The sequence below is a fragment of the Cetorhinus maximus genome, chromosome 19 (genome assembly GCF_964194155.1).
Source record: "Cetorhinus maximus chromosome 19, sCetMax3.hap1.1, whole genome shotgun sequence".
Classification (NCBI taxonomy): Eukaryota; Metazoa; Chordata; class Chondrichthyes; order Lamniformes; family Cetorhinidae; genus Cetorhinus; species Cetorhinus maximus.
The window spans coordinates 71,244,171-71,267,175 of NC_135897.1; the positions used below are offsets into that span (position 1 = coordinate 71,244,171).

Genomic DNA, 23,005 nt, shown 5'->3' on the forward strand with positions numbered 1-23,005 from the left:
GTGCACCAGATGAACCCATTCGGTTTGATTTGCTGCATGTCCATCATCTTACATTATTGGAAGGATGCCAATGATCAATACAAGGGGTTAGAAGTCATGCTTCAGCTATACAAAGTCCTGCTTAGACTACACCTGGAGTACTGAGAGCAGCTCCGGGTATCCTAAGGATATCTTTCCTTTGAAGGGAGTACATCATGGATTTGCTAGAATGATTCCTGGTCTCCAAGGGTTAAATTGAAAGGAGGAGGAGTAGGCCACTTGGCCTGTCAAGAAGATATAATAATTCTCAATGTTATTGGAATTTGTTGTAAAATAGAGTAATAGTGGGATGTGTGAGTGTGTGAGAGAGAGAGAGAGAGAGATTGAGAGAGAGAGAGAAAGAGAGAGAGAGAGATTGAGAGAGAGAGAGAGAGAGAGATTGAGAGAGAGAGAGATTGAGAGAGAGAGAGAGAGAGAGAGATATAGAGAGAGAGAGAGAGAGAGAGAGAGAGAGATAGAGATAGAGAGAGAGAGAGATTGAGAGAGAGAGAGAGAGAGAGAGAGAGAGATTGAGAGAGATTGAGAGAGTGAGAGAGAGAGATTGAGGGAGATTGATACTTAATTGAATTAGAAGCAGCTAGTCTGGGTGCTTTGATGCAAGGAGAGAATGTTATTTAGATAAACATGGGGAAGTTTAGGAACATAGGTGTCAAGGGAACATTTGCATTTCGAAATAAACCAGACTAGATTGTTCTCAAAGGAGGGGTGAAATGTGTCACCTAGCCAGGTGAAGTTTGTAACAGTGTGTTTATTTTTCACAAAAATTAATGGTAAAACTTAGTGCTATGAGAGGGCTTTATTATCAGGGAGATAAAGTCCAAAGACTTGGTGAAATGATGGGTTTTTGCATTCAAAGAGGAAGATATGTATAAAGGAGGAGCAAGGGCTGTGTGTAAAGGAAGGCATTTTTAAGATCGTACAAGTGTGCGAAAAAGCCTTGAGCATCTATGCCTCAAGCTGCTGTCTTCAGAGGACTGAAGTTAAGAAAGCTCACTTGGAAAGCCACTCACTTGTTCAGGCAATCTACGTGTCTTGCTGTTGCCTTAATGAAAGTGTAACTGGGAGTTGGATTGATTAGGGGGATTTAGAAGTTATCACAGTAGTAATATGTAGATCTATCTATGTATTTAAAATTATTTCTCTTATTGTTCAATCTAGTTTTATAAAAACCTATAAGACTTGGTGGCTTTATTACTACTGAATTCAAGGCACACATCTCGAAATTTATACAAATTGAAAATTAATTGTGACAGTTGTTTCAAGTTTCCCTCTGGGATTTGAAACGCTCGGTACTTACCATCTGCTGTGTCATAACGTTGTTGGGGGGCTCTTTGTGGGATATATTTGAAATTCTTTGATTTTTTTTGGAGTTGGTGAATCTTAAGGTTACGAGTACGAGAAGCATTTGGAATTCAGGAGTTGGTGTGAGGTTTTTTTTGTAGTGGTGAGACTGCAATTTGGCTTTGGCAGTTGCTCAGGCTTGTTTGGGAGTTGAAGTTATAACTTTAGTTACCTTTTGTAAATCAGCCAAAGTTAAGTTACTGGAATTGGCGGCTAAATTACAATTGGGGTTACCTAAGAAAGCAGATATAGAAGATATAGCACAGCATTTAAAGTTGGAAGTGATACCTGACATTAGTGAATCACAGCTGGAGGTGTGCCCATTACACAGGATATAACAGCTGATAGTTTTCTTTAAAATGTGGGGCAAAACACCTTGCATTTATATAGCGTCTTTAACATAGTAAAACATCCCAAGATGATTACAATAAGAAGCAACTGAGTACAAGTGTAATGAGGACAGATGTCTTATGTTGACAGTCATGATTGTTGGAAAATGGGAAACCTGTAGACAGTGCAATAGTACTGTCCGTGAGAGAATAACTTTGCTGCTAGTATTCCAAGTTAACATTCAAATACATTTGAGAGCAAGAGCCAACTATTAATGGGTAATTTAAATTGAGCCATTTAGATGTCCACCCCATAAAAATGAAATTCTATATGCTGTTTAAATACACTCAAACATTTTATTTCTATGAAGACATTAAATGCAGAAGAGCAAGTAATAAAAATGGCAGTAACAGAATGAAAAGATACATGGCACAAAATAACTGACAGATTACCATGAATAAAATTATTCCTTCCATATAGAATACAGAAATTATTAGCTGTGTCATATAGCATATTCTTATGGTAGTGGTTGAAAAGGGTAGAATGGAAAGAAAATTAAAAGAGGCTCCTAAAATATTCTTTTATGCTAAATCATCCAAAACATTTCTTAAAGCTTTCATAGAATGAGTTGAGAGCAGTAGGTCTCTAGACACATTAAAAATGAGGTTCACTAAAGAAATATTTGGCAGTAGATATTCTGATTGTAAGCCAGGTAGTCCAAGGAATTAAAACTGGAGAATTTCCCTGAAGTAATTTGCTTTGCAACTGCAACAAGCTCCAAGGAGTCTTCCAGTCAAAGGGGAGATGACTATAAAATTTGTCACAGCTTCGATTGGAAAGCGCAAAAAAAACTCATTCACAGATGACCAATCTTGCTTTATAAGAAACATATCATTTCTGAACGCTTAATGTAATACACAAGCTGATTTTAATGCAGCTGGAGCAATCTGATATGACTTTTTATCTGGAAGAGGATATCATTCACCTGTGGAAAGACCTGGTGGCTGGAGAGGCAGATACAGCTCATCAACATGAGCACAAATAAAATGAAGGTTTTCCCCATCTACACCTTAAATCAACATGTATTTAAATTAAATATCAAAGCCATAGACTTCCAGCTGTTTTGCAATCAAACTGCTAGTTTCACAAATTGTAAACTTTAACTGAAAATGTGGACCAGAGATGGACTTTTATAGATTACCCAAGAGTTTCCTTCCTTGAGGAACAGCAATGCAGAAATAACGAGTCTGTATCTGAAAATATCCACTGGCTTTAGGCCTCTTGATTTTTCAATTCCAATTTTATAATATTAATTTTCGCACACGAGAAGAAAAATTGAAAACTTACATAAGGCTGAGATTCCAAACTATCTGTATTCACCACAACTGGGGGTGGATTAGCCTTTAAAGAAAGATGAAGAGGGCACAGTTAAAACATGTTATAAATGCAAATAACCTACCATTACAATTTATGACACCTGAAATTCAATATTGCAACGGTTTCAACTATTCTCTCCTACTCAAAAGTGGTCAAAATAAATGTGAATCGTAAACAGGCCTGCCATTGCTGGCAGGGAAAATTATTTGAACAGTGCATCAGTTTATACAAACTTCCATGTGAATCTCTAGCTTTTTCTGTTTAAATCAGAACTCGGTTCCATATTCTATTCAAAATTAACATAACAATGGTGTACTAGTGCATTGTGCCTTGTTAGGATATGGGCTTAAAAACAGTAATTACAACACAGACCTTTTGGTCTAACTGGTCCATGTTAGCGTTCGCTCTCCACGTGAGCAAATCTTTGTTTCTGTATCCCGTCAACCTCTACTCCTTCATCCATCTATCCAATCTAACCTTGAATATTAACAGTTTCTGTTTCATCTTGGTAGCGGATCCGACAGCCTACGTCTGAGAGACAATTTTTCTCCTATCCCCTGTCCTGTCATACATTCAATCTATGGATCCTTAGTCTTGACATTTCAAAAACTGGAAACAATCTACTTCTATCAACTCTGCCCCCTACTTTCATGATTTTAAAAACGACTGTATTGCCCCATGACCTGCATTCTTCCAACAAAAAAAAAATAACTTTTTACATCTTTCTTCGTTTTTGTATTTCCTCATACCAAGCAGAGTCCTTGTGAATCTGCACTGCACCCTCTCTAAAGTCTCAGTATCCTTTTCGATAATTGTGGACTCCCATGCTATACAGCTTAACTCAAGGTTTTTTAAAAATTACAGACTCATCATTACCTCAACTTTTATATCCTTTACAGAGTAAAATCTAAAAATTTTATTTGCTTCTTTTAAAAAACAGCCTCATCATCCCAAGATGCTGTGTTGAATACTGTGAACGTACTCCCAAGTCCCCTTAGTCTCTCACAAAACAAGGCAGCAATTATGCTCTTATGCTAACAAAAATGCATCACTTCAGTTTCTGATATTGGATTCTGCCACTGTTTAATCTCTTCACCCATTTTAATATTCTTTTGCAGTTTCCTTTGGTTTTCTAAAAAAAATTCTTATCTTTTGGCATCATCTGCAAATCTTGACACCACTCCCTCTAGGTCTACACCCAAAATCATCAAAAGCACAGTGAACAGAACTGGCCCTAAAACAGAACTCAGGGATACCAGTACCCACTTTCAACCACTCTGCTAAACTGCCTTTCCCAAATATCTTGTCCTTCTAACCCATGTGTGTTTTGTTTTAAATCCAGTTTGCTAACTCTTCCCAATTCCTTACCCCTTAATCGTGTCCGGTAATTCCCCAAACATATTTTGTCAAAAGTTTTCCTAACACCCAGGTACACTACATCTACTACATTTCCCCCATCTAATATATCTGTTACCTCCTCAGCAAATTCAAAGAGGTTTGTCAAGGACAACTGTTCCTTTTGGGTTCTGTGCCAGCTCCTATTTTTATTTCAAACTACACAGGTCAAGATTCTGAAAAAAATGTCTAGAGCTGATGTTAATCTAACTGGTTTTGAACTGGATTCAAGCAGAATCTGTCAAGGGGAGCATTGAAGGGATGTGAAGTAGTTCCTTAGAGGGATGGGTGTAGGAGTGAGAAGAGGGCAAGCAAACTTCAAACAACTGTATGTAATTGTGTAGAGATCATAAAAGGCATAGGCTAGGGAATAAATTATCTGCCTGCTCCCTCAATTTGAGAATATTGTACAACATGCAAGAGGGGGTGGACTCAGTACAAACACAAAAACTCCTTGGAGTGACACATACTTGTTGAAAAATTCAATATAAATAATTCACCCATGGAGCCTTTTGAAGATATAAAGAATGTATTTTCATTTATCTGTTCATTCATATTGAGAAATGGGAATTTTTGTGCATTAATAATTCAGTTAAAACTTCTTTGTTCCACTAATCTGGGCCAAATATAATTATAATATTTATAACCAATGCATTTACTCATTAGAATACTGTAAAAAAAAGTTACTGCAATAACGTTCTTCCATGTATTGGAGATAAAAATGGACAAAACTGTTTGATCGGTTTCAGATCTGCATAGAGTTCATTTGATGGTGATATTTTTAGAAACCAATTTCTGCAAAAGAGTTTTAAAATCAATATTTACTAACAGATAAAAATAAATAACAAAATGCTGTAACTCAGAAGAAATTGTGTCAATCCAACTAGTGAAGTAAAACCTCCAGTTGTTGAGAGTTTTGTTAAGTTGGCTTTTGAGTTCCATTATGTATTCAGAAACAAATACTGCTTGCATGGACAAGAAAGCAGTCAAGCACCAACAGGATTAAAATGGAAATTGTCAACCAAGCTTGATTTCATGATCACCTATATGAGAAATTACATTAATAGTTGTTCGGTAGAACAAAACTTGAGTATTTCTGAAAAAGAGACATTCTTTGTCGAAGCTTTTCATCTTGTACTCATCAGGACAATTCGCAAGAAAATATCAGTGTCAGGGGAAACAACAAATTTACACTGCATGAGAAGTGTGTGCTGATTGGTTGGAAAGTGGACGATGATTGGTAGAGATGTTACCATGGAGAATGCACCAGTTGATGGTGACTGACAGTTAACTGCCAAACAATATTTGAAATTTAAACCAGGCAGCTCAACTCTGATTGGTCAAGACATTGCCCTGGTGAATGAAACAGAGAATTTCTCTCCCTTCTGCTGTTCACAACGGGCAAGGTACAGACCATTCCAAACCAGCCCGTGCTTGCAAAACTCAAAAGAGTGTCCAACATTAGGTGTGATCCTGCAATTGGACAATATTAGCTAAATAATCCTCGGTGTGCTAAGAATTATGCTGACAACAAATTTAAGATCGTCAGTTGGGCTCGCAGTGAGGTGCATTTGCATGTACTGGAAGCTAGATATATTAATATACAGTGCCCACTTCTTTGCAGACAGAAAGAACACATACACATATTGCACCTGTTTTGGCTAAACAAAATAAGTGACAGCCATTCACTGGTTCATTCCCCAGGGTAATGCCTTGACCAGAGTCTGGTTTAAATTTCAAACAATGCTTGGCAGTTAACTGGTGCATTCTCCATGGCAATGCCTCCACCAGAGTCCACTTTCCAACAATGCAACACACAAGAGTATAAATTTGCTGTTTCCCCTGACATTGGCATTTTCTTGCGAATTATCCTGATGAGCATAAGACAAAAGGTTCAACAATAAATGTCCTTCACTCCCCTGAAGAAATTACATTTTTAAACTAGAAAAAGCGGGTAAGTGGTTAAAACATTTCAATGCTTTTGGTAGGGGTGATCTTTTGGTGCTCAAGAAAATGAACATGTCAAAGATTTAAAAGTTTCAGGCTTAAAGAAAACGTAAGCAACCTACCCCCTTTAAAATAGCTCTACACTTGCTTTAGGATGCAAAGTGCCACCAATAACTCTGCAATTTGAATCCTGGCACTCAATGCTCAAGGGCCACATTGGTCTGTTACATGGGGCCTGGGAGTCCAGTTTTCCTATTAATTTGCATTTATGTCAAGTTTCTGGTGCTAATAGATCTAGCTGTTTGGGTATGTATTCTATCCACCAATGCCACAACAGGGCGAGAAACAACCCTTTCCAAACTTCCAGGTCCATGAAATTCAAACAAGGGAAACCAGCAAATTCAAAACACTAGTGCTATTAGACTGAACTGTCTGAGCTTCCAAAGGGCAGATTGCCAGGGCATGGGAGTTGCTTCTGATTCTGGGTCTACAGAGTTAAGTCACCCCTGACTTAAATCATTTATATTAGAACTACCTCAAGTCTAAGGCGGACAGGCCATGGAAATGCTGGGATATATCTGCATATACCTAATTTCTAAAAGTCTACTTTAGCATCTTGGGCATATGACTTTTTTTTGGTTGGATTCCAACAAATTTGCTCAAGAATTTCAAATTCTTGTTCACATCTTTATCTTCTCTATATTCTGTGACATCAGTTGATTTGTGCAAACATTTTTGCTTCCCCACAGATTTAGTTTGCAAATTGAGTTCAATCGATTTTCAAATAAAAATTCAATAGAGCCAAATTTTGCTTGTTGCTGTGATCAAATTAATTTTTTCTATAAAACCTTTGCCTCTCATCATATTTCTGATGATGGGCAACCAGAGCCAAAGAGCAAAGTGATTTTCAACTGAGATTGTCATAAATTCAGGGTGACAAGCACATTTCGTGAAATCATGAATATTTTCAATTTAATCATTGGAACAAGAGGCCAGACAACCCAAAGGTTAAACGCTCTGGAGCGAAAGTGTATCATGTAACTCCAGATTAATGCAAACACTGTTCTATGCATGTCTCTTTGGTTCTATTTGCACACCATGGGTGTTCAGTCATCTACAGAATAACATTATTCAAGATTAAACAATGCACAAAATAAACTGAGTATACAGCAACAAAATCAAAACATTCAAAAGAAAAATAAATAGGAACAAAACCTGTTGACTGTCAGACGAGTAGACACTGGCATCAGCAGGGACTGGCATAACAGGGATCACAGGGATTACAGGAGTAGAGGGAGGAGTAGCCTCTATCTGCTAAACAATAGCAAGGGATCAAATTTCAAGACACACAACGGCAGAGCAAAACAGTTAAGCAAATCTAACTGAACACAATAAGCATTTCCAAAATCTTACTGCTTCATGGCAAACTCAACAAAATGAGAAAATACCCAGCAAGATCTTGCTTTTTTTTTTGAGTAGGGGGTATGATAAAAAAATGAAGTGCCAACCAAAATCAAATTGAACATCAGAAGTAAAATGGTCAGTCCCTCCTTCACAGTTCAAATATCTACTACCTCCATCCATAAGAAAATTATAACTTCTCCCAACCAAATAAATTGTTTCCCCATAACTGTGTGCATACACAAGATTTTGCACAAATGCAGTAACATTTCTGAAACAATGAAATATATATCCATATCCCAAAGTGAAATGATAGTCCAAAGCAATTAGATTTTATGAGGCTGATTGTCTCATTGCATTCAAGGTGGGCAAGTATAAAGCACTGTTTATTTTTGACATAGTAACCAATTTAATCTAATCAGGTTTCAAATACAGCTAAAATCAAACCATCATAAAGTTTTTGGACAGTAGGCAGTGGTAACAATTTTCTCTCTGATGCATCTTTGATTTCAAAGGTTAGATAATTAGTTTAAGTTAGGTTAGTGGTTAATTTGACATTTTAAACACTTGAAATATCAATAGAACAATATCATTGAAAAATATAACGTTCCTTATAAATATCTATGCTATTTGGAATATACAAAGAATTTAAAGAGGGTATCAATGTAAACTCCAAACTAGGTGTAGAAAGTGTGTGAAATCGAGCAAGATACTTAATCTCAGCATTAATATTCACAAATATGCATTGTTCATGCAGTACTGGCGCTTTTAGACTGGATGTGGCCAGTGCTTCTATAATTAAGCATTGCCTTCAACAGCAAGGCAACAGAAATTCTCCCATCTGGTCCTACTGTTTACTCGGTGGTAATTTTTCAATTAGCTTTGGATTCCAGGAAACATGTCCCCATTTGTGAATCCTCCTTATGGTGTTTCTTGTTGTCTCTCGAGTCCTCAAACTTAACATTCTGGTCAGTAGTGCAAGTACTGTGAAGCCAAGGAGGGAATGCAAGGAAAGGTGGGAAGAAGGGGAAACAGAAAGTGGCCCTTGAAATTAGACTGTGAATCAGTCAGGCATTTGATTTAAAAATGCATCGACTTGAACCTCTTAAAAACAGATAGTCTAATCCACATAAGAGCTTTAGGACCAGCATACGTCACCACAGCAATTTGATTTCAATAACTAATTTAGTTTGTTACATGGTGGGTTCAACAACTAGTACTCCCAAAACATTTCAGAACACAGCAGGACTCAAGTGAAGAATTTGAATATACTGGCTGCAATTGTCTAAAGACATGGAGACTGCCACCAGTGGATTGCACAAATACCATAGAATAATTATTTTAAAATATTTACTCCCACATGAAATACCCAATGCAATCAACTTTGGATATTTTTCCTCGTATGAAATCAGCGGTTATATGGCTTTGAGCAAGCAAGCACAATGCATTTATATACTGCATTATCAAGTCTTTCAGGAGCATTCCAAAACACTTTACATACGTTGAATTACTTCAAAGTGCGATAGCTAATACGTAGGTAAGCATGACAGCCATTTTGAACTAGGCATGATACGCGAGGGAAGAATGTTGGCCAGGAGACTATGTTCCTCTGAATAGTGCAATGGTGTCCACTTAAATGAGCCAATTACATATTACATACTTTAACTTGGAAAGAGCTTGAACCTACAACCAGGTAAAGATGAGGTACAAAGTGAAGCAATGTGAAATATTCTGTGAGATCCTCCATTGATGTCAAGTTACTATAGATCATCCTTTATAGGGAAAAATGCATTTTTTTACATTTATATGATACCTTGGTTCTACATAATATTCTGTTCCCTTATCTGAAAGTAACTGTCTTGGACTTCAGCTATAGTTTTATCAAACAGTCTTACTATAATCTGATTTGATTAGGTTGATTAAATTCAAGAGATATTTTACAGCAAAGAGACAGACGGAGAACAATACAAAGCAAAAATGAGCAGATGGCCAATATACCTGGAGGGGACTATACTTGTCTTAGGATAAAAGCATCAACCAAGAGCCTCTCTCAACATGCTGGACTAATTAGGATCTTTCAAAATATATAAATTAGGCAAATAAAACATTTAACAGGAGGTATTATATAACATTGCTATACATGTGCTTGTAAGGATGGAGTGAGCATAAAACCTGGAGACTCTCAACCAGCAAACTCTAACATTTGCCTCAATCCATTTAATAAGAAGCAATTAAAGTATGAATAGTTTCAGGCAAGCAAGTTTCCAAACAACAGAAATAAGTTGTATGTGATACCAAACTGTTTCACCAACTTAACTTCTGGAATGTTGCAGAACTCAGTTATTTCATTCATACATCTGACATATAGCTCCCATACATACAACTAATGTAAGCTTTTCATGACAACTGTACATGAAAAACATTCCATTAGTTAGATAGTATTACAAGATCTATGAGTACAATAGATGTTCACCTTTGTAAAATTTAAAATAACTCAAGTCCCTTATGGGGAGTTGTTTTTCTCTTTGAAATTATGGTGTGTGTTTTCTGGAGAGTTGTGGGGCCATTAGAGAACATGACATTATATATCCTCCCAGGTAGTACACAGTGCCTGGTCACAGAGTTGCTAAGAGAAGGGCAACACAGTGGAAAGACTGGTTCCACTGACCTAAATATATAAAAGTCAATAGGCAACATTGTTCTAATAAGTAAAAAAATCTTATCTTTCTATCAATCAGTATAGTTCTCCTACATCAAAATCCAACGTAAGTAACTGCTTCATTCAGTAAATAAAAATATTAAAATATTATTGTAGCTCAATATAGTCTTGAGTTACTTTGTTCCTGGAAAGAAAGGCGAAGCCAAATATTGGAGTCCTTGCAATTGAGACACGATAAAACAGCAAAGTATATAAAACTTCACAGAAAGTTTTCTTTCTGTGAACAGAAATAAAGACTTCCACTCCCTCTCACCTCACACCACGAAACAGACAGAAAACACATACATAATAAAAACAAAATATTGTGGATGCTGGAAATTGGATATAAAAAAAATAAAATGCTGGAAAAACTCAGGTGGTCTGGCAACATCTGTAGAGAGAGAAACAAAGTTAATGCTTTGAGTCCAATATGACTCTTCTTTGGAACTCACGAAGCTAAAGTCCAACATAACTCTAAGAAGAATCATATTGGACTTGAAACTGTAGTAATCATAGTTTTGTTAAACGTTGGACTGTACCTTTAAGAATAGTCCTGTGATGTAAGATCACATGACCTACGTAAACCAGTGTGTTATCGGTACGGGCTACCTCCAGTCAGTGCAGAGATAGAGATGGAGTTGAAAGCACATGTGTAGTTGCTGCTGGCTGTATATTGTAAATAAAACTAACGCTTCCACTTAGAAAGTTGTCTGCAGATCAACTCTATTGCAAATAGGTGACAAGACCACACTATAACAGAAACGTTAACTCTTTCTCTCTCCACAGATGCTGCCAGACCTGCTGAGTTTTTCCAGCATTTTCTGTTTTCATTTCAGAAAGCACATACATCCCTTCACATGGCAGGGGACTTATCCCTGCTCTTGAAAGAAGGATTCAATCAAGGAGCAACATTAGACTCATCAGCATGGGGCTAATTAGAAATAAAACAGTCAAGATGAGATTGGTAAAATTAAGTTTCAAGATTTTTGCAATATTGGTTCTACCATAGTTTGTGCTCAAAACAATGGATCCAAAATCATGTCAGCAGGTGGCCAATGGAAACTCCAGGATCAAATGCTGCTCCAATAATAGGAAATGCCTCTGCTGAGCTTGGTAATCCTGAAACATGCCATTTTCACAGTCTAATCAAATCTACTATCTAAACATCCGAAGTTAATACTAATAAATATCCAGCTGCATAAACCTTCAGTCTTCCTATAAGCCTTCTATTCAAACATTCAACTCTTGTTACAATGAGTCGCATCGATGTCAAATTACCTCAGCATTGCAAAGTATACAGGCATGGCTGCTCTCATTTTCTCTTCCAAATGACTATCTTTTAAAAATCAATTTCGCTGATTGAAAAACAAAATCCTATATTCACATTTCTCCAACCACCACCCCACCCCCCCACCCCAGACAGTGGTTTATCTTCTGGATTAGTTCAAGAGTGCCCTATTCACTCTTTTGGGAACAAAGGGAGAGAAAGAGAAAGAGAGACTTTTTTTTTAAACTATAACTAGGTAGAATTTTTAATTGTTTTAGGATTACCAAGCTCAGCAGAGGTATTTCCTACTATTGGAGCAGCATTTGATCCTGGGGTTTCCGTTGGCCACCTGTGTGGAGGGGGGGGAAAGAGAGGGGGAAATCAATAGCAAAGAATTTGATGCCCAAATCTTCTGATCAGGGTCAAAACACCTGTTTCTGACAAAAAAACACCACCCAGTCACTTTCCTTCAATTTTTCTGGGCAATCTTCCGATGGAGGATCCTGCAGAACTCAATCAGCACAGGAAACCTCAGAGGGGGCAGCAGAGAGAATCTCTGCAGAAGTCACGTCCCTTTTTATGGCACTAGCTAGAATTCAAATGTCCCAAAGCTTCTCAGTTTGAGTTTAATGGGGTAGGGTGAGTGAGTAGGATGGGTGAGGGAGGTAGGTAAGTAAAGGTGTAGGATGGGTGAGGTAAGTGGATAAGGGGATAGGGTGGTGAGGCTGGGGGAGACGGATAGTAGGGGCTAGTCAGGTCAGGGAGTCGATGGGCAAGTTGGGGCGGAAATCCGTTGTATAGTTAGCCAAGAGTTAGACTAGGATATTTTCTCTGTGTGTTGTCTGTGTTTTGGGACTTCCGAGGGGTCGTCCTGTAGCGAATTTTGGCGGGGGTGGGGGGGTACATCTGGTCTCTGACGATCCGGCAATCGGAAGAGCTGGGTCATTACTCCTCCCGTGCGATTCGGCAGCTTTGTTTAATAACCAGGGAAAATGAAGTACTGGACTAAATTTTGAAACAAGTGCTTGTGTCACTAAATCCTTTACAATATTTAAACTTGGCATAAAAACAATCTGCTTGAAGCAAAATACTGCTGGGTCCCCTTGAGCTTTAGATGACAACAGTGCATAATAAAAAGCATCCCAAACCTGAAGCTTATTAAGCGTGTATGCAAAATCAGAAGTTGCAACAACGGAGTCAATGCAACTTCAGTTCATGAGTGACCAACAGCATAGGTTTTGAAACTGGACTACTGAACGCTGGGGAATCAACAACTGAATCCAAGCAGGTCCAAGGTCATAAGATCTCTGTCCAATCAGATTTTTGTGTTTACTTACTAGTTTTATTTCTGCATGTTAAACAAAAAAAAATCCTTTGGGTAGGTAATAATGTTATTCGGCAAATAGAAAAACAGGGTCTCTGCGACAATGCCAACATTTGTAGGATGTTAACAAGCAAAGCAACACTTGAGAAGCATCTCACCAACATGTTACCAGTATCAGCACAGCTACTTCAAAATTTGCAAAATTTATCAATGGGTTCAGGTGGTTCTTTACTGAATTCACAATCTGAGGCGGCAAAGGAGGAATATGCGAGCCAGTTGGAGGAGGGGAAGGGAAACAGAGGAATGAGAGAAAATCAAAAGGCAGAGTCAAGCATAGGCAATCTTTGGTACTTCCTGACAGCTGGAAAAAGGATGCTGGCAGCAACATGGAGTTGTGGGGGGGGAGGCCATGCACCTGCCCTATCAGTTATAGGCATAGGGCCAGTCAGACAAAGTAAGTAAAAAAAAGGACTACCAAAAAAACTTTTCCAAATAATGAAGAATTAAAATATTACTTTGATGCAAATTACACAACAAAAGGGTATACTGCAAAGTGAATAAGTGAAGATTTCAACATCTTTTCCAGGTATCAGACACTAATCTCAAACTGAAGCATACTCCAGTAATTAGAATTGATTGACTCCATTGATCAGGGCATTTTGCCATAAATGTTATTCCACGGCCTGCACTCTGGCGTACATACAAAAACTGTACTAACATCACCACTGAACGTACAGCAAACATTTCCACAGAAACTAACCTTATCAAAAGAATGCGTCGACCACGAGCTGTCCGACCACCAGCCGCTAGTCGCTTTCACTTTGGCAGTACTTTTAGTAGGACTTTTCTTAACACTGTCACGCAGGTTTGTAAACTTGCTTCTATGCTTAGTCGAGGACACAGGCAGAGTCGCAGAGGTGTAATACTTGTGTGTAGTCAAATGCTGCTGCTGAGGCTCCAGATATTGCTGCCTCTGATTCACTTGCAACCTAGGGTTACTTGAAAAATGAACTAATCTCCCCAATTCACAACCTTCTGGCACACAAGAGTACTCGTGTTTGTAACAGTAAGTCGTCATTTTGCAGCTCGAGGAGAGAAAATAGACTACAGTCTGGGAAGAAGAAAAAAATCTTTGCGTATTGCCAGGCCAGGCTGAAATTAAATAAAAATATTCTAACGGGGCATTGATCGGAGGATGGCACTGCTAGGAAAAGCAAAGAAGCAGAATCTGATTCTCACCAGTAGCTCTCTCCAATTAATGAGCACCAATGGGCACTGCACATCACGGCCCTCTTTTTCCAGGCATGAATAATCAATGCACAGCACAGATTTGTTATGTAGGTGGCAAAGGTCACCTTACATACATATTCTCAACACATTTTAACATGCAACTATCCCACAAGCAGCTTGCGCTTATCACCATCAACCTCTTTCCCCAAAAAGAAAAAAATCTTAGGATTGAAGGTGCTACAACTACAGAATTGAGTTTTTAAACCTGGCATTGTACTTTACTCCCTTTTAAAAATGAAAATTCCCTAATTATAAACAGCACATTTCCAAGAAAGCTTTGAGATTTATTAATTAAACTATTCAATTTTGTCTCACAGACACTGCCCAAAGGAGAGGAAAAAAAAAGTATTGAAATAGGCTACAGTCCTTTTCAGTTGTACATATCTCAGTTCTAGTTACTCTGTAAAATCCAATTCAATCAATAATCTGAATACACAATTAAAATTCTCCTCTTCACTGTGTAGGGGTAATATGCCAAAACTGAAGCACAGAACCTTGACCTTGTTTGCCTTATTTACATTGAGTTAGATATAGCTCAGTGGAAAGTCACACTAAAGCAATGATAGTATTTTGTTAAAATTCTGCAGAACACACAAAATCACAGCTCTAAAACAGGCACTGGGAGCTACATTGGGGAGCGCAAATAATGGACAGTCAGCTGGGAACGGCAATTCAGAGATGAATAGAAACTGACAGCAATCCTCACTAATCACCATGGAGCTGCCACAGCTCATTTTGCTTGCTACATAGATGTAATCAGAGGCTACAGAAGCCGCACTCTAATGCAATATTCAAAGCAGTATGAGCCAGGAGGAGGAGAGGATAAACAGCCAAAGAGGTGGTCCAGACTCTGCCAGCAGCTTACAGAATTTTCCAGTATTTTATGACTGATAACAGCAACATGCAAGGGGAAGCAGATGTGCTGCTGTGGGATAACACTGGAATCAAAAAGCAGTCAATGTAATGTGGGCTCAGTTTATTTCTTAGTAATCTGTTATTTAGAGCAAAAAGCTTAATATTAGTATCCATCAAAGTGAAATTCAGGTCCTTTCATATTCATCACATGATCTCTAGCCGCTGAGCATCTTCCCCATAATAATGACAGAAAAGCGAATTATTTCTGAAAAGCAAAGAATAATAAACAGATAGCTACGAATTAAGACAACACCACTGTCTGACCTACCATCAGATGTCCCATTTATAGCCTTTTTTAAAATAGTAATTTCACAGTTTCTGTCAAGGTTCTCAGTGAAAATGAAAATAGAAAACTGAAACATGTTGAGACTGTGCTCATTGACAGGGCAACTGAACTAATAACACAAAAAATCTTGCATCATTAGAATGAAAAACAATTCATACCATCATTACAGAGCTATCATTCAATATGATGCAGCTTGAAAAATGATCTTTGAAAGCCATTGATGTATTTGCCCACTGCCCCACAAACAACTCTGATGTAAAATTGAACATATCAATAGAAACAGGCTACTTCATTTCAATTCATGGAAGAAAACTGCATAATTGCCATACGTGTGATTTTAGCAATTTCACACTTGCGAAATAATATGCAGCTCCCAGCACAATACCTTTAATCATTTACATCATTACTTCTGCTCCTGAAAAAACTGAGTTTGAATTGGAACAGCAGCAACTCTTGCAGTTGTTCAACTTGCCTTCTTAAAAATTGTACATGTATTGCATCCTCTTTCTCTCCCTTTAAGATCTTAAAGGAGATGGGTTTATTAATTCACTCCGTATCTGAACATGAGGGAGTAGGGTTGCCAACCCTGGATTAGACATATTCTGGGAGGTTTCGCTACAATCTGCTTTACGCAACCACCCCTGCCCACACACTCTTTCTTATCACTGGTCACCCAACACATTCATCCTCATGCCAATTAGGAAACGAACAGAGTCTTTGCTACTACCAAATTGACTATTTTTGACTCACCATCAAGTAGCCTGCTTTTCCCCCATCGCCAGCATTTTCACAACTAATAGGCAAACGTGTTCAAAGAAAACGAAAACAAACTGCAATTTGTTTATAATGCCTCGATGATTTTTCTCCCTGGTTGTCTGCAGCAACGTGGAGATTAATCTTAAATTGCTGGAAACTCCAGGTCAATCCTGGAGGGTTGGCAATCATAGAGGAAGGTACTGTATTTAATATACACTTGTGGGAGGGAAAGGGGAAGCTTGAGCTCTGCTCATTCTCTCTACCACTACGCTTTGCTGGTTTCACTGAAATGTTTCGATACGATGTCTGTGCAAGAAAAACAATACCCGGCTCTTGCAATGGCTTTCCTCGCAGTACCTGAAAGCTCATGTCGGCTTGCCTGATGTCCCATCGACCGTTCTGTATATGTATTTACATGCTGCCTCACAGCGACGCTAACCTTACGCGTGAATTCATTTGCTGCATGTATGATATCAACCGCCATCTTTAACTCTGTAACCGTTGCTGTGATATGCAATCTTAAGTCACATGTGAACCAGTGCTTCTTCCATCTCGAATCTGGTAAGATCAAAATGAACCCTTTCAAGTCCTTGCCAAAAACTTCACACCTTAGCCACAATTAGATCCTGTCCAACTATTTGCTCATTATGAACTCAATGGTGCAAAATCTGAGTGACCTGCTCAACCCTGAAGTTCAGCTTCAACCCTATCACTGCTGGAAATTCGCTGGATCACTGGGGAAGAACAGCCAGAACAGTGTGTTGCAACAGTCTACTCTGCTGTGCAATACTGCTCTGCCTCATGGTCCTGCAATTGCCACATAAATGTTGTGGATGTTCAGCTAAACGCTATCATAAGGACAGTGTGAAGGATGATTAAGTCCAATGAGTTAACTGAGTGGCTCCTAGTGCAGTCCCCTCGAGCCCTGTGTGCTATTCACCTCATTGCCAACATGCTCTGTAAGCACCTTCAACCTTCCCACTCACGAAGACCTGAAAAATTCACCATGAAAGTGCTTAAAATCGCATCTGTCATTCGGGGAAATAACAGCTAATGTTCAGACAGGTGATATCAACTCTATCCAGATGAATAGAATTGTGGCAGCACGAAGAACTGACATCTCATTACTAACCCAGCAGCAGAAGTCTACGACTTCATCTTCCCTTGAAGACAACGGAATTTGCACAGAACGTGGACAATGCAGTCACCTGCTCCACAAGTAGGAGATGAGCATGACCAAAGTGTGATTGAGGCTCTCTGTTCACTTCAACTTGTCCACTAATATCTGCTGTGGGAGGCTTCTCATTTTCCCCACTTGGCATCTAATGAGGCCATTGACTGGATAGCCAAATTAAACATCCTATTGCAAGCTTTTCCCTTCATTTGAAGGTGGTAGCACCATGACTGGCTGTTAGTGCTTTATACTAATGCCTGCTTCAATTCATTCTTTACCACCCCAGTAATTTTCATAGATACTTGTCACTTCCAGGCTCAACTACAACAATCTTCTTGATTATATCCTACTCCACACTATACAAGACCAACTTCAGCAGAATGAGCTGCCCATATATTATCCCGTAGTGTTCAGCTGTCACTCCTGCCCTTGCCATTGGTTCCCCAACTCCCAGCACACCTGAAATGCACATTCACCAATTACTCCAGAAGTCCAAGATGTTGCTTGAACACAAAGGTATGGTGTCTGCCAGTTCACATGAAGCTTTCTATAACTTTCTATAAACATGAATAACTGTGCACTATTTTAAATTATTTATGTTTAAAGAGTTTCAGTTTACTGAAATGGGGCATCTTTCTCCTTACCTAATCACACCGGTCAGGCAAAATCGCAATACAACATCTCATTAATTGGATAACTTTATAATGAGCTCACCTGTATTATACTTTTCTGAAAGACCTCACTTTTCACCCCACCAGCCTTCGCATTCAAAGGGTCATCCTTCGCCATTTCTGCCAACTCTAGCACAATGCCACCACCAAACGCATCTTTCCCTCACCAGCCCCACCCCATCCGCATTCCATAGGGATCATTCCCTCTGTGACACCCTGGTCCACTCCTCCAGCAGCCCCTTCCCACGCAATCACAGTAGGTGCAACACCTGCCCCTTTACCTCCTCCCTCCTAACCATCCAAGGCTCCAAACACTATTTTCAAGTGAAGCAGCACTTCACTTGCACCTCCTTCAATTTAGCCTACTGTATTTGCTGCTCCCAATGCGGTCTCCTCTACACTGGAGAGACTAAACACAGACTGGGTAACTGATTTGTGGAACACCTGCGCTCCATACGCAAGCATGACCCAGACCTTCCTGTCGTTTGCCATTTCAACACACCATCCTGCTCTCATGCCCACATGTCCATTCTTGGCCTGCTGCAATGTTCCAGTGAAGCCCAACGCAAACTCGAACAGCACCTTGTCTTCCGATTGGGCACTTTACAGCTTTCCAGACTTTCAGACCAATGAACTCTCTCCTCCCTCTTTACCCCTTTTTTAATCCAATTGTTTTTGTTCTTTATTTTAATTTTTTTATTATTTGTATTTTTTAAAATCCTTTATCCCCCAACAACCGCCACCACCCCACAACTGGGACATCTGTCATTTGTTTTTATATTGTGCTTCCACAGAGTACTGACTCTTGTTCTGCTATTAACACATTCTGCTGTTACCTTCATGCCACTATCAGCACCTTCTTTAGTCTTTACCACTGCCATTAGCACTCCCTTTGTCTTGTGTTCATGACATCTTTGTCAATCTCTCCTTAGCTCCCACCTATCCCTGACCTTCTATCTTGCTCCAACCCCTCAAACAGTATATCCCATCACATTCTACTTCTCTTTAGAAGAGTCATACGGACTTGAAACATTAACTCGATTTCTCTCTCCACAGATGCTGCCAGACCTGTTGAGTTTTTCCAGGATTTTTTGTTTTTATACCAGCTGATATTATGACTTATTAGACAAGACAATATACTTAATTGCAGTTGACACAGCAATGTCTTTTGCATGCCATCTTTTTTTTGGATAGGTGTGAACTAAGCAATGCTATTGTGTTCTCAATCACACCAACACTGCTCGGTCACGAGTGATTTGCTTAATTTCATGACATTGATTCTTCACTTTCTGGTCAATAGTGTTTTGCAGAAAGATAGAAAATAAATTTTTAATGCAAACCTTTTAAAAACAAGGAAGAAACTTAATTGCCACTCCACACACACTCAGGTGTTTGGCATTTTCCAGCGCATTTAAGTGTGGCACACAGCCAGTATTTAATGAGAGGAAGTCTTCAAAGTATCCAGTAATGTAATATTCAATTAGAGAGGAAAAAACACAGCTGATTCCAATTGAATCAGAGCACAATATCTTTCAATGCTCAGAGTCCTACACCATTTCATTTTACTAACGCCAATCCCTGCAAATTACAATTTAACAAGCAATAGAGGATATAAAAATGCCACAGCAAGTCAATGTTTCCTCCCTGTGGGAAAATATTTGGCCCTCATGCACTCCAGTTGATTCAGAATGAAACCATAAGTACGCACTTAGGACTTGCAAGCTGCATAGGGAGCTCACATTTTACCACTCCTAACAGAGCTAAACCCAGTTACTAAAACCATCTACTTCCAAATCCGTAACATCGCCCAGCTCCACCCCTACTTCAGGTCATCTGTTGCTGAAACCCTAGTATGCCTTTGCTATTATTCCAATTCTCTCCTAGTTCACTTCCCAACTTGCACCCTCCATAAACTTTCTCTCATCTAAAACTCTGCTGCCCATATCAGTTTTCACCAAGTCCTGTACATGAGTTGGTCTAAGACAAGTGGAATGCAAAGTGTCGAAACAGTTGCTGACTGAAGTCACCTAAGAAGTGGAGAAAATATTGCAAGCAGAGCTATTGCACTTACGTGTACAGGGTGCTGACTCCGGTCCACCCTTCCATCAGGATCTCGTCCAAGACTATGTGTGTTATGAATTCCTTCGTTGTCGACATTTTCAAGCGCATCACCTCCGAAGCTTTGCACCTCATTCACTACAACAAGTGCCGCACCATCTCGGCCAGGGAGATCCAGAGCGCCGTCCGCCTCATGCTGCCAGTGGAACTGGCCAAACACGCCATCTCCGAAGGCACCAAAGCGGTCACCAGCTACACTAACTCCGTTTAGGTCGATCATTCTAAAGATTATAATCTATGCGCTCACTGGCTAATATTTGCTCTCAGTCCGGCCACAATTTAATTTGAAAATTCTCATTCTGGTTTTCAAATCCTTCTATGGCCTTGCTCCTTCCCATCTCTAACCTCTTCCAGCCCTAGAACCCTCAAGATCTCTGCCCTCCACCAATTTCTGATTTTCATTACTCTACGAATGGCTTCAGTTGCCTAGACCCCAAGGTCCAGAATTCCCTCCCATAACTTCTCTGCCTCGCTACCTCTATTTTCTCCTTCAAGATAGTCCTTAAAACCCATCTTTCTGATGAAGATTTTGATCACCTGCCCTATTACCTGCTTAGGTGGTTCAGTGTCAAATTTTGTTTGATAAGGCTCCTGTGTAACATCTCAGGTTGCTTTACGGGGTTAAGGGTATTACATAAATGCAAGGTTTTATTGTTAGAGCTACAACAAACCATTTCATTGCTTTTCAAATTTGATCACTCTAAACACAATTCCATAAAACTACAAAGCTCTTAGATCAGAAATGTTTCAAACATACCAAACAAGATAAAGCTACCTAATGAGTACACATATTGTTGGATGGCACTACAGGATTCAGATTAGAAGGTTGTACATTTGATCCCAGGACTGCAGTCGATCAGCTCTCAGATTTGTGTGATTGAAGATCTCTACCTGACCAGCAAAAATGATCAGTGACTGTTACACAATATTTACTATCTAGTGGGATCTACTGAAAAGTGCACATAAGAGAGAACTGGGCTAAGCCTGATTTTAATACTTCCCATAACCAAACAGCCGAATAATGCCCATACTTCTCTAGGCTCAACTGAAACTTTCCACTTAGCAAGATGGCTTCAATCTTGTACGAAATTACGTCATGAGTTAATATCTTTAGGTAATGAACATGGAATCACAGAAATTTATGGCATAGAAAGAGGCCACACAGCCCCTCAAACAAGAACTGCCAAGGATCCTAACCAAATTTGGAGTCTCCAATTGAGTCCCTCATGAGCATGTGTCCACAGCACACAACGGATCATAATCCAATACAAATTAGAAATCTAACTCAGACCACAAGCACATCTGATGTGAATGTTGATGAAACTGGTGATCCTCTTCTAAGATAAACTCACATTGCAAAATGAGAGAGTTTAATGCTCTTACATGTTACATCTATCCTGGAAATGCTCAGTAGGTACAAGTGTCAGCATCCTAGTACGCTGTATTACAAAGTATTACTAGCAGAAAAACAGGCCTTTCAGCCCAAAAGATCCATGCTGGTGTTTCTGTTTCACATGAACCTCCTCCCATGCCTAATTAAAAATGAAATAAAAAATTACTTAAGCTCCCTCTCAACCCATGATTACAGGTTGAAACTCAATCTCACTGATTCAATTCACAAGTTACAGCAGCCATTTTATTCCACTGGAATATATGTAAGGATCTCAGTGGGAACCTCTAGTGGCACAAGCCCAATTGCATTGCATGGCTGAACCTCCCATTTACAATTCCAAAAAAAAATCAAACTCCACATTGTTAAAAGTGGGCTCATTTATTTTCTGGAACTAATGGTTCAAATGTTCCATAAAATGTAAATCAGAAATGGATGCTACAGCATTAACACAATCAGAAAAAGCTGGAAGCACTCAGTTAGTAACATCTGTAAGAGAGAACTGAGTAGACGACATTTCAGGTGAATGCTCTTTGGTTGAACTGTTCAGTTTCTCTGCTCTCTTGCTAGATGCTGACAGACCTTCTGAGTATTTCCAGCAACTAGTACGTTTGTTTCAGATTTCAGCATTTAGTTTGACTATAGAATATATCAGCAAATACAATATCTTCTTTGCTTAAGAACTGCAGTCTAAAATATATAATTCATACTGAAAACTTTTATACTTTATAACACTTGCTATGCAAGTTGAATGTTTACTCTAACTATGCTGAATGTTGAAAGGACAGCCTGTGGAGTGGGTATATTGGTATATGCAGACATGGCTATACATGTATCAAACTATGCATGCAATGCCCAGCCTAAAAAACTATGTATACTAAAGTACTTGCACTGATGCATTCTCTGTCTTTAAAAAAAGTGATAGAAGTGGTTTGAGGACATGACTTCACCGATTGAGAATTTGGCTCAGTTGGTGGTACTTTTGCCTTATGTTGAGAACATAATCTAGCGAACAGTCAAGTGTATATGCAGCTACTGATGCTTAGTCAGAAATGCTGCTTTTCTGTTTGGGTGGAAGTAAACAATTTCATAGCATTACTCAAAGAAGAGGAGAAAGTTCCCTCAGTGTCCAGGCCAACATCTGTCCCTCAACCAACACCACGAAACAGAAAATGCAGGAACTACACAGATGCTGTCAGGCCTGCTAAGGCAATGGGGGACAGAAAGAGCGCACCAGAGAGAGCCAGACAGCCGAGAGTACTTCAGGCATTCATTGTTTTTATTTC

The 23,005-nt window shown here is 39.1% G+C and overlaps 1 protein-coding gene across 17 annotated transcripts in view; it reads right to left on the minus strand.

Annotated features, from left to right (window-relative positions):
- Positions 1 to 23,005, minus strand: part of LOC144693906 (disks large homolog 1) — a 412,000-nt gene that overhangs the window by 173,403 nt on the left and 215,592 nt on the right. For 8 of the 17 annotated variants that reach the window (XM_078564096.1, XM_078564097.1, XM_078564109.1 and 5 more), the window contains 2 exons: positions 7,645 to 7,743; positions 3,058 to 3,111 (listed from right to left, as the gene is read on the minus strand). In XM_078564096.1, coding sequence (XP_078420222.1) covers positions 3,058 to 3,111; positions 7,645 to 7,743 — 153 coding nt within the window. The remainder of the gene's footprint in view (positions 1 to 3,057; positions 3,112 to 7,644; positions 7,744 to 23,005) is intronic. The other 9 variants (XM_078564108.1, XM_078564107.1, XM_078564099.1 and 6 more) reach the window with 2 other exon arrangements.